At 41.1% G+C, this 12,324-nt stretch overlaps 1 protein-coding gene across 5 annotated transcripts in view; it reads right to left on the bottom strand.

The window, feature by feature from the left end:
• The window catches only part of PRDM10 (PR/SET domain 10), a 59,806-nt gene that overhangs the window by 32,446 nt on the left and 15,036 nt on the right, over positions 1 to 12,324 (bottom strand). For 4 of the 5 annotated variants that reach the window (XM_067563900.1, XM_067563915.1, XM_067563908.1 and 1 more), the window contains 7 exons: positions 11,080 to 11,199; positions 9,746 to 9,956; positions 9,023 to 9,264; positions 7,896 to 8,099; positions 5,536 to 5,608; positions 4,208 to 4,325; positions 3,022 to 3,151 (listed from right to left, as the gene is read on the bottom strand). In XM_067563900.1, the coding sequence (XP_067420001.1) occupies positions 3,022 to 3,151; positions 4,208 to 4,325; positions 5,536 to 5,608; positions 7,896 to 8,099; positions 9,023 to 9,264; positions 9,746 to 9,956; positions 11,080 to 11,199 (1,098 nt within the window). The remainder of the gene's footprint in view (positions 1 to 3,021; positions 3,152 to 4,207; positions 4,326 to 5,535; positions 5,609 to 7,895; positions 8,100 to 9,022; positions 9,265 to 9,745; positions 9,957 to 11,079; positions 11,200 to 12,324) is intronic. The other variant, XM_067563922.1, reaches the window with a different exon arrangement.

The following is a 12,324-nucleotide window of genomic DNA, read 5'->3' as shown; positions in this document are numbered from 1 at the left end:
AGATCTGGTTGGTCTAGCACGATCTACCTTTTCTAAAACTATGTTATATTTTATCCCAATTATCATTTGCTGCTACAGTTTAATTACTCTATCTTTCAAAATTTGTTCTAAAATCTGGCATGCAAGGGTCAAGCTAACAGTCCTGTAGTTTCCTAGATCACTTTTTCCTTTTGTAAATATAGATACTTTATTTACAATTCTCCAGTCATAGAATACCACCCCCATGATTAAGGATTCATTAAAAATCCTTACTATTGGGTTTGCAATTTCGTGTGCCAGTTCCTTAAATATTCGTGGATGGAGATTATCTGGGCCCCGGATCTGGTCCCGTTAAATTGTTTGAGTTTGGCTTCCATCTCTGATGTGGTAGTTTCTACTTCCATATCGTTGTTCCCACTAGCCACCCTGCCACTATCCCCAAGCTCCTCATTACCCTTATTAAAAACTGAGGCAAAGTATTCACTTAGGTGTGTGTCATACCTAGATTATCTTTAATCTCTACCCCATCTTCAATGTTCAGCTGTCCCACTTCTTCCTTCCTTTTTTTTTCTTTTTATTTAGATGGCTAGAAAACCTTTTACTATTGGTTTTAATTTCTTTTGCAAGGTCCAACTCTGCCTGGCTTTTGGCAGTTCTCACTTTATCCCTACATTTTCTGATCTCCAAGAGATAGCTTTCCTTGCTGATCCATCCCTTCTTCCATTCCTTGTAGGCTCTCTGCTTTCTCCTAATAACCTGTTTGAGATGCTTGTTCATCCACTTTGGTCTATAACTTTTCTCTACGAATGCTTTCCCCTTGATTGGGATGCAGGCTCCAGATAGTTTCTGCAACTTTGACTTAAAGTAATTCCAAACCTCCTCCACATTCAGATTCTTGAGTTCTGTGGTCTTGTCAATTTGGCTATTTGGTAAAAAAAAAAAAAAATCTGTTGTGTTGGCTATCATATCCAGGAATATTTGGGCCCTAACCCATTATTTGTAGCCTTTGTCCTCCACTCTATATTTGGGAAATTAAAGTCTCCCATAAATACACCGTTCCCAATAGCATTTATTTAATTAAAAAGTATTAAACCAGTCTCTATCCATATCCAGATGGGATCATAGGGATCTGTAGCAGACCCCTCTAAGCACTATTCCAGCAGAGCCTCTAGTCTATTCCATTTTTCCCCAAAGTTATTTTGACCCAAACAGATTCCATTTCATCCACTCCATAACTTATTTCTTTACAATCCACCTGATCATTAATATACAACGCTACTCCACCACCTGTACCTTTATTTCTGTCAATACCTGTATTCCAGTCTTGACTATTATTCCACCATGTTTCCATTATCCCTATAATATTTGGTTTTACTTTCTGCACCAGTAGTTCTAGTTTCTCTATTTTGTTATTCACTTGCACTGGCATACAGACATCTTTGTTGCTTCTGCTTGGCCTAACCCCAAAATTAGGTATAGACATTTTTCTGCCAGTATCACCTACCTGACTATTACTGTTAATGGTACTGGCAGTATCTTTCCTCTTGTTGTCCGTTCTGCTACCCTCTGCTCTTCTTTTCTCCATTTGTGGTATCCTCTTTTATTTGATTTTCCTCCCACTCAATATTACAATTAGGCATGGAGATTACAGCTGTCTCCCCTGAATTCCTAGTTTAAAGCTCTTTTAATCAGTTGTGCCTGCCTCCATCCTCGAAGTCAATGATTCTCTGTAATCGGTGGAGAGATGTTCGCATCCCATGAGAACAGTCCTGTGCTCGAGAATGCCTCCCAGTGGGCGAACATCCCAAACCCTCCTTATAGCACCGTAGCCTGAGTCATCTGTTGATCGTCATAATCTTGTCTTGCCTTTGCTCTCCTCCTCTAGAGATATGTAGAATCCCACTGAAGATCACCTGGGCCTCCATTTCTTTCAGCATCTCCCCCAGCCTGACACAGTCTTCCTTAATGCGTCCCAGTGAGAATCGAGTAGTATCATTTGTTTCTACAATCAGTGGATTCATTCCCTCTCTTCAGCCTCAGATCCTCTCTTCTGTTCTCCGCATAAGCTCTGGTGACAGGCCTGTCTGTTCTTCTTAGTTAGGGAGTCCCCAGTTACGTAGACCTGCCTCGTCCTAAGTGTTGCATTAAAAGATGCAACAGAGTCATTTATATGCAATGTATGCAATCTTCCCTATGAGTCAGTACTGAACCAATGCCCCAGCATCAGGCCAAAGAGCAGATCATTGCTTCACATGTCAGTTTTCATCTGAGACATAAAACTGAGCTGCTGATCACTTCTGACACTTTTCATAAAAGGAGGGGTATTAACTCAAAGCTTGCTCTGCACTAGAAAGAGTTGGCTGGCATTAGCTATACTGGAATAGCTATACCAGCAACACTCCCCCAGCAGAGGTGCACCTTATCCTGGCAAAAGAGAGGGTTTCTGCAGGGATAGCTTATACCAGTTCCCCAAATGAAGTAAACTACCAGAAAAAGGACTTGTATGCTGGTATAACTGCATGTAAGGCTTTTTGCTGGCATAAAAATATTGTAAAGAAATCACACCCCAACCAACGTCATTATATGGCAATAGTTTCTACTGTAGAACTGGCCCTCTTGTCCCAGCCAAATTCCATTGCTTATCTAAACTCCACCTAAAGTTTCAGCTGGAGTTGACCTTTTCCATTGTCCACCCTAAACTGCTGTGTGATGCTGCTACTATTGTGGTATTGTTAAACAGCTGCCAGGTTCCATCCCATCGCTGTTTTCCAGTGAGGGGTGAATTGTTTTAGGATGAAAAGTGCTGTAGAAATGCAAGTTAATTGACAGCAATAAATTACTGTGTTTTCCCCAAGCTGAGGTGCAACTGCCAGAACAATAAAAACTGGTGGCCACATTCCGCCCTCACTGACACAGGTATAAATCAGGAGTATGTATTACTCCTGATTTACACTGGTGTAACGGAGCAGAATCCTGCCCTACATTTTTTAACAGAGGTTACATCATAGATGACATTTTTCTCTTCCTCTTCCCCAAATATACCTGTGTTCCATCTTCACACTTTTCCCCATTTTCACTGGTTACTTCCAAGCGCATGAATTTCGGGGGGCGCCCTGGCCGTCTGCCTGGCCCAAACCTCCTCTTTCCTCGCCCGCGACCTCTGCCTCTTGCTCTGCAGAACAAACAATGCTCCGAGTTAGAGAAAGAGGACATTGATTTGGATTCCACTCATTTCCTGCACCTTTTCTAAGCAATCACCCCTAAACTGCCCAGTCAGTTCAGTAATGATAGCTTAAAGTAAATGATTCAATGTGAAGAAACCTTGGAAGAAAAACCAGGGCTCTGGTTGGTGCATCCTTCTATTAGACCCCTAACGGAAATAAAAGCCCACGCCAAAGAAACATATTTCACTTGTGGGACTGTGAGGACAAGCAATAGAGCTAGTGAGTCCCATCAAGTTCTCTACAGTGGCAGTTAGCCACAGCCCTCTAGGTATCCTGGAAAACATTAAAAGCTGAAACCATATCATCTGTCCCAGGAAAGCTGCTTTTCTACTGACAACAGACAGCAATCTGAGGGGTTAAGTTTCTTATGTGGATCTTTTAGCAGCCACTTCCTAATGAGAGACAGGCAATTAGGTTCGGAAAAAATAAGAGATATTTTTCCCCTCCCCTGCCGAACTGCCATCTATTTCCAGATTCAAATCTTTTGGGGTTTAAAATGTTTGGATATCTTTCTCACCAGAAATATCATTAGAAAACTAGTTCCCTTGAGCTTTCTAGCCCAATTCTGTAGACTCAAGAGGTCAAGGTAATTCCAATAAGCATCCAAATGGCTAAAATTCTGGCCTTGTTAAGGTTGATGGCAAAACTTTCACTGACTTCAATGGGACAGAACTGTACCCCTACTTCCCACATAATAAGTGCCTTTCCCTTCCTCTTTCAAACCACTTCTTAAACAAAGCCTCCTATGCCAATCACTTCCCCAATTATATCTCCCTACATTCTTATGCCTGAACCATTGTCTCATGTTTGTCTGAGTGGAACTGTAAACCATTGGGGGCAGAGCCCCTTTCTTTTACTAGTTCTGTAAAACACCACGTACATCTACAGTGCTATATAAATAATAATAAAGCCAGACCTTTTGAGATTCGCCTATCATTACTGCTATCAATAGACAGGAAAGTGCTGGGCTTTGGCAAACTCAGTTTCTGCATAATGATAAGTACCTGCTAAAGAAGTCCAGCTTCTCATCATGCGAGTTGAGGTGCTGTTGGAGCTGTTCTGAGCTCATGAAGCGACGATTGCATTCATAACATGGCCAGTTCTTCTCTTGGTCGCGGAGAACTATATTAAGTTGGAAGTATCAATGACAGCATCTCAGTCACCAACAATTAAATGTCTCAAGTTTTCTCCAAGTTCTTTTGTCCCCAGTAGCCTCTGTGGGCCACATTTCCGTATGGAAGATTGTGTCTTGCAATCACTCTACTGTATAGCTCTAAGTGGCTTCACTCTTAGCACCCCTGGTCTACAGTCTGACATCAGCTGATTGCAGAAAAATGCAGAAGGTAGCGAATGGGATTGAGGAACATTTATATTGAAGACCAGAGAGAGATTAAATATATACATTACCCCCAGTTCCACCTCCTAACAAATTTCTTATATCAAAAGTTGCATTTCTAAATAGGGCTTTCAAATAAATAATTTAAAAAGTACAATCCAAAATACCCAGAAACTGAAGCTTGGCTTAAGGGATCAGCAAAAATCAATTCCTTTGTATATATGGTTAAATCTCCTTGAGACTTTGAAGCAGTTATTTAAGACAGGAAGTTGCCTACTGGGGATGTTCTCCTTCATGTGGGCTACGTTTTGTTGTACTTTACACTGTCCAACAAAACTTCCCAGAAAAACAATTAGAACACCAATACATCATATTGGATCCTACCATTGGTTCTTCGAGTACAGTGGACCCTACCACTGTCAGTGACCTGACACTTCAGAGAAAAGCAATCCCCTCTCTTGCAGCCCCCAGTAATAGACTCCTGTACCCGGGGGAAAGTTTCTTGCCCACCCTTCTGCTAATTATCTGACGCCTGGTCTACACTTACCTTCAAATTTGGCAGCAATCGACAGGAATTACGCAAGCTAAGCAGAGTAGCTTGCGTAACTCCCGTCAACTTCGCAATTCCTCTTCTACGTGGCATTTTCACTGTGCTGCGCCACTTGAGGGAGTGGTTTTAACGCATCAACTTCCAGATCAATTGAGCAGGTCTTCACTGACTGCTCAATCAATCTGGATAGATCGACCTGATGGCGGCGAATTTGCTGCTGTCGGTGAAGATGTACCCTGAAGCCCTTAAGCACGAGCCTGAATCATCCTGATTTTAGCATGTATAACAGCAAATGGAGGACCCCATACTGTAGTTCTGACACAGGTAAGATTCCTATTTGAATTTTTGCCTGAAGGATTGGGACCACTATTAAAGGTCATAAAGTTAGCCACCTCTTTTTAAAACAACAGCCACAGAGAAGAAGGAAAGAGAAAAGACCAGATTACCTTTCCTTTCCTCTTCAGATATGTCATGGATCTTCTGGTTCACAAATTCTGCATAGGAGGCAGCATACCACACCTGAAGCAGATACACAAGGTAAGAAGGCATCTTCTTAGATGAATCCCAAATTCAGGGGAATTCACTAGAGGCTTTTTAAGCATTATATTTAGTCCTCTCATCTGACCCAATAACTCACATTGTTCCTCCACCCTCAATAATAAAGCCTACTGAGTTCAATGTTCCCCACTGAGGAATAAAACAGCATTGCTCACAAAGTACATCCATTTAATTTTCAGGTACAGTTTCCTAATGTGAATATTCATCTCACACATGGTTACCACTACTTTGAAAGAAAATGAGGTTAATCTCAATAGACTTTTGACTATATGATCTTAAAAGATGGAATACATGGGATTCTTCCAGAAAAAAACGGTCCTTCTTCTCTTTACAGACAATATGCAGTGTGGCATGCAGACACTGATTTAAAATGTGTCTAAGGTAATAGTGGATTGCAGCAACATGCTCCTGCTTCCTAAAACAAAAACCAGCCTGGCTATAGCATTCTGGGCTCCCTGTAATTTAGAGAATCGGGATTTAGGAAGCCTAATGAAGAGGGAACAGCAGTAAGCAAGACAGTAAATTACTGCAACAGGGATAAGGATTTCAGTAGAGTCAGGATCAAGGTCAGGGTTCTGGTATCGTTTCAGGGGTTAACAACCTATCTCATTAAAAAAACTGTACTTACAAACGGCTTGCAGGGAGCCTTAAACAGGATTTTAGAGTGAGAGACTTGGGAAAGTTTGTGTATTTCACTTCTGAGAGAGCCAAGTACATTTCTATAGCAGAGGCCTAAATGACGCTTTTGCTGGAATCATTAGCAGGTATTTGTTATTTCCCAGGCACCTCACTGAGAGGATAAATACTTCTGGAAAAGGGAAACTAACAGCTCATTAACAACACAGATCCATGAGTCTGTCAAGCAATGTAAGCTTCTGCTTTAATGACCCTCCTGGCTCCTACTTACACACAACTTACTGTTTCATGAATGCCTAATTGAGAAAATGTTAACTCTCTTTCAGTTATCAGCCTGATCAAATGGCACAGATAATGCATGAAACAAGATTAAGGGCTTGTCCACATGCAGATTTATGCTGGTTTATCTAAAATGTGATTTCACATAGGTTTGTTAAATAGGAACAAAACATATGGAGGTGGTGGCATCTCCTAGGGAGGTGGTGGAATCTCTATCCTTAGAGGTTTTCAAGGCCCGGCATGACAAAAGCCCTGGCTGGGATGATTTAGTTGGCGTTGGTCCTGCTTTGAGCAGCAGGTTGGATTAGATGGCCCCCTGAGTTCCCTTCCAATGCTAATCTTCTATGATTCTATGAAAAGACCATATGGACACTCTTAAACTGATATAAACCAGTCTTATATTGATTCATCTTAAAATGATTTGGAACAGATTTAAGATAAAACAAAAAATGTCACTGTCACATCATAATAAAAGTGTTTACATAGGGTTTTGCACTAATTTGACTACATGGGTTTAAAACAGATTCATGTTTAACTATTGAAACTTCTGTGTGTGGACAAGGCCTAAGAAAGAAGGAGGGAGGACACAGAGAACAGCAAGAAAATTTCTCACAGCAGCAATCAGCCTTCTAATTGCTACCTAGTTCTTAAGATGGATGTTTGAAATTAAAGCTGCCTCTCCCAACCATCCCGCACTAAGCTCAATTTAATTAAAATGTTTTCAGTCTGGGACAAACAGTAACTTCATGATGTTCTTAACCAGAAACATAAAAATTAGATTCTATGTGCTGAGTATAAGTTTCAAAAGTCACAGGGAAGTTGTGTGAAGCAAGAGACCTGACAAGTTGACAGAGCTCTAGTATACCAGCAGCCAATGATGTTCATGTGCAGGTGGGATTAAGAGCAAGAGGAAGACAAGGCTAAAAAGCATACAACTGTTGCAGTACTAGTTAGGTTATAATCAGTGGAGTATAAGCCAAGATGGCTGCGAAGAATACACTTAGAGTGAGAGTGAATGAGAGAATTTGTATACATTTATTTTAAGCTTCCTCACGTAGGGTCTGAACCAAAGCTCACTGAACCAAACCCCATATGCTTTAGTAAGCTAAAAAGGTTACAAAATTGCTCAGACTATTTTAGAGCAATAAACCCTAATATTTAAGGTCTTGTCTACACTAGAGTTACAACCACGTCCAGGAACTAGGTGACAACAGGGATTCAATTTGTAGCATAGATGGGATCTTAACTGTGTGGGGTATTTGGAATATTATGTACAATTAAATTTTTCTTTCCTACTGTAAAGAGTCGTCATGAAAGGTGGGCAGTCTCATACCTTAAGTTCCTGTTTAGGCTCCACATTCTTAATTGTTGTATAATAAATATGGTGGCCATACTGATACGCCACCAGGTTCTGCTCCAGGTGGTTCTGGGCTGGACGCACAAACATCATCCAGTTACAAAGAGCCTCACTGGACAGCTCAAACCACAGGTCCTCTTGTAAATCCCTGTCTTTTCTGTCACCCTTCTCAAGAGACACCTAAGACAAAAATCAAAATACACAGAGTAGTCAATATTCCCCAGTGGTCACATAATACCAAGAAACCTAAGCCCTTAAAAATCTGCTCTGACAACTACAGCTTCTCCATGAGGAAGGTAATGCAGCCAGAGCTGAGATTTTCACTTTGCCCCCAGGACTCCAGCAACAAATGGAACTTTGGAAGGTGCTTAAAAATAGGCACTGATGATTGTTAGGGACATGGCAATACAGTGGACCCTCCATCAGATGGTGAGGGGAAGAAGTGTGTTCATTACATTGACCATATTTCTGTACCTGATGTATCATTGCAAATGGGCCTTAGAAGCAGGAAAAATACTAATATATTAGGTTATATAGAACAGTGAAAGTCTGCGCCTCTACAGATTCTCAAAGCTCCTTGTGACCTCACCTCCACTGAATACAGGAATACTCCCTGCATGTAAATTGATCAGAGCTGTTCAAATTCCCCCTTTCACCCAAACAGACACAAAAAAGGAAGAAAATCCCCCTTCTGTCTAGAAGTCAGGGGAGGAAGAGGTAGAAAGAAAAAATGTTGTCAACTGAAGTCACAGCATGCCACAAAGTAGTGGCTGCAAAATGTCCTGAGATGGAGTTGCAATGTTTGTGCTGACACTCTGCTTTAGTCTTTACTAATAGTGAATCATAGCACTCAGTGTCATGAGACCGATAAGTCACAGCACAACAGTATCATGATGTGCACCTTGACTATTTTGTGGCTCCTGCAACTGCCTGGGATGACAAAGAGGCTCGAGATTGGGAACAGCTGCACTGGAGTAAAATGAAGGTGTCAGAAGAATACCTCTGATAAAATCAGAACAACAGATTCTAGGGCATGAAAAACAAGGAGTAAGCACAAAATATGTGTGTGTGTGTGTCTCTCTCTCACACTCTCAGAATGTTACCTTTAAATGGATGTAGCAGTCTTTCAGTTCAGTTTGTCTGACCAGGGGTCCCTCCACAGGGCCAAACTGTGTGCGTTTGGGAATGCGTCTTTTGGAGAACACTCCCCCGAGGAACCTGTCTATGTAGAGCACTAGGGGGAGGCTGGCTCTTGCTCTGGTCAGCACTGGCCGGTTTGGAATTGGGTGCAATGGTCCATGTTTTGGACATACTGAGGGATGCGCGTTATTACACTCTTCACACCCTGCAACACAGTTAGAGAGGACATGAATAATGGACATGAATTCCCATGCACTGGCATAAGAAAGGCACTTACACACAGGACATGATTTCCCTTTTAACACCTCTGACCTAAATATTTGCCAGAAACAGCTGTAGGTACCAGAGCACTCAGGCCAATGGTCTGTTTATGCTTTAAGATATAGAAGGCTGTCATCTTAAAATGAAACATATAAGTGAAGCCTCCAGTTTAACTTACAAGCAAACAGTGCACTCACCCCTTGAAAGCTTCTCAGAGGCTCCAGCCAGCGCAGAATGTGCCTCCCACCATCCAAGTCAGATAGGCTGGTGTGAAAATATATGCTTCTGGGTGCAATTCAAGGTGTTGGCTATGATCTCTAAAGCCCTGCATGGTCTTCGACTCCGCTTGCCAAATGGTTGAGAAAAAGAAACAACCAGGGAAGGGGGGAAAGGGCAATAAACTAAATGCTTCCTCTTATACTTACACAGATCATGGGGGTCAAAGGGTCGAGGTGGATCTGGGTCCCATTCGTCCAGGTCAGTTTCTTCCCCATCTTCATCTTCATCTTCATCATCATCTTCATCTTCCTCTTTTGCTTCCATCCTACCCATTGGGTTCTGCAGAGGTGCTAAAGGATCGGAACCATCCACTGCCTCCATAGGAGGTAACACCTGGTTATGCACTGGTAATGATGCCTGTGGAAAGAATTCACAACACAGACTTAGATGATTCATCCATCCAGAGGAGATCAAAGCTCACAGCTAGATAATCATCTCTATTCCAAAGACAAGAAAACAAGAATATTGTTAGTCTACTCTTCACTTCTTTGTTTTCTTTGGTAACCAAACAGAGAATGAAAGAGAGTGAAATCATGTGTATATGACTGCTGAGGCTATGTACCTTGTAATGCCTCACTGTTCATACTACAGTGAACCTTGCTGGGTAAGTGCTTTGTGAAAATATCTGTGCAACCCCATAAAAGGGTGACTTATCAGGAGGACGCAGCAAGTGAGAGGAATTTTCAATCTACACAAGGGTCTTAGTAACTAAACAAATCCCACTCCCTATCCGTGCTTGAAGAAAGTACTTCAGGTCTCCATGGTCTCTTTTAATTTATTTTGATTTATATAATGCAATCATTCAATGCTCTGGCATATGATCGTCTCCCTCCTACCACGAAAGCAAGTGAAAACAACCCCTACACACACACACACACACACACACACACACCCCCCACACACACTTCAATAAGACAGTAGATAATTAAGATCTAAAACCCTAACAATATAAGACAAGGAGGCTGATTCTTAATAGCTAAAGGGCATTTAGTTTTAGCTTTTGAGTTTAATGAATATTTTCCTTCTCTTCACCCACACAGAAAGCAGAGATAAATTCCACACAACATACAAAAATATCCCCCCTCCAAAACAGGTATCCAAAATAGGTATCTCAGGCAGAGATCAAGAAAGATTATATATTGTAAAACCTATCTTAATAGACTACCAAAAAGAGACCAACAGACAGTGATCACATATAATAGTAGGGATTACTAAATTTGAGATACTTGAAGCCTTGGGAGAATACTTTAAAGTGACTGCATCAGACAGAACAGTCCTTCGAGCAATTTTCACTATACATTAAACAAATATCTCCCACCCCCACAAAAAAATCGCCATATTGCATAATACTGTGGAATGCTGCAGAAGACTTTACTAAAACTTTTTTTGCATCGCTTCCCACATCACTCAGACATATTTAATCATCTGTTTCCATGGAGCAGTGAAATCATCTAAAAGAAAAGGGGTCCTGGCAACTTACTCTGTCTGCTTGTGGACCCTGCTCCAGAGCCATTTGCTGTGGGGATTCGGCAACGTTGCCGAGCACGGAGAGGTTGGTGGAATTCATGCTCTGAGCAGCAGCAGGCAAGAGCACAGTTACCTAAAATCATAGGCACTCATTTTAGCACTGCATCATTTCATCAGTCACTTACATATGGGCAGTGCCCTGCATGCAAAGCTTCTTGGAGCCCTTCACAAGATGAATAAAATGCAGAGTTCTAAAGATATTTTTGGTAGAGATGATGGCCTGAACCAAGCACCTGGATTCAAGCACTCCTGAATATGAATCCAGATCTGAATTTTGCAACTTTGGAATATTCCATCTCTGGCTTTTAGCTTTAATTTAAGGGCCTTTCCAGTGTGGGATTAAAACCATGCTAGCTGGGATTAAAACCTTTAGCTAGCTGGTTCCTGTTAAGGCTAGTACACTGGGAACTTTTTTTTTCTTTTGTTCTTCCCATACACACACTTTTCCCTCCCTTTTCCTTTCCCTTTCCCTTGCAAGAAATAATATAGCTCCCTAATTTCTTCTCTGTTTCTTTTCCTTAAACAAACCAAGGGACAATAAATTAAAGAAACTAGTAATAATGAGATTAAGTTGAGAGATCAAGCACTCAAAACTCTGGGAATTCCAAAAGTTAGGATTAGAATCATAGAAGATTAGGGTTGGAAGGGACATCAGGAGGTCATCTAGTTCAATCCCCTGCTTAAAGCATTATCTGCTGCTCTCCTTTTTTGGCCACACTGCATGTGCAGTATTTTTCTATTCTTGAATTCCTTGTTACAGTAATGCACATCTTAATTTACAGTATTATTGTGTGTATTAATTTACATCTCCCACAGAACAATTTAGATGTGTAAGATCACTGTATTAACATTTCAGGTTTCCTTTCCTGATCTTTGAGTCCTGCTTTCTACTTAACTATGCAGGTATTTCACATGATGCTAATCACTGTGCTGTCTGAACTTTCACCTTTCTTAACCGTTAACACTGCACTGATGCTAGTTTTGCATATAATTATATAAGCAATATATAATTTCAACTGAGACATAAACCCTTGTCCATCTATAGAGAAGCCTTGAGAGAACTAAATGATTATCAAAAACCAGAACAAAAGATGTGCAGTCAAAGGCCGAGAAGGAAAAACGTCCCTTTTATAGATGTATATATGGAGGTGGTATATGTTTTCTAACTCTAGTTCTGCTCTAAAGAGGTGATATTAGG

The sequence above is a fragment of the Emydura macquarii genome, unplaced genomic scaffold (assembly GCF_026122565.2).
Source record: "Emydura macquarii macquarii isolate MOO-44397 ecotype Brisbane River unplaced genomic scaffold, CSIRO-AGI_Emac_v2 contig_312, whole genome shotgun sequence".
Lineage (NCBI taxonomy): Eukaryota > Metazoa > Chordata > Testudines > Chelidae > Emydura > Emydura macquarii.
Note: the sequence above shows the minus strand (reverse complement) of the source record. Positions and strands in the feature narration are given on the sequence as shown.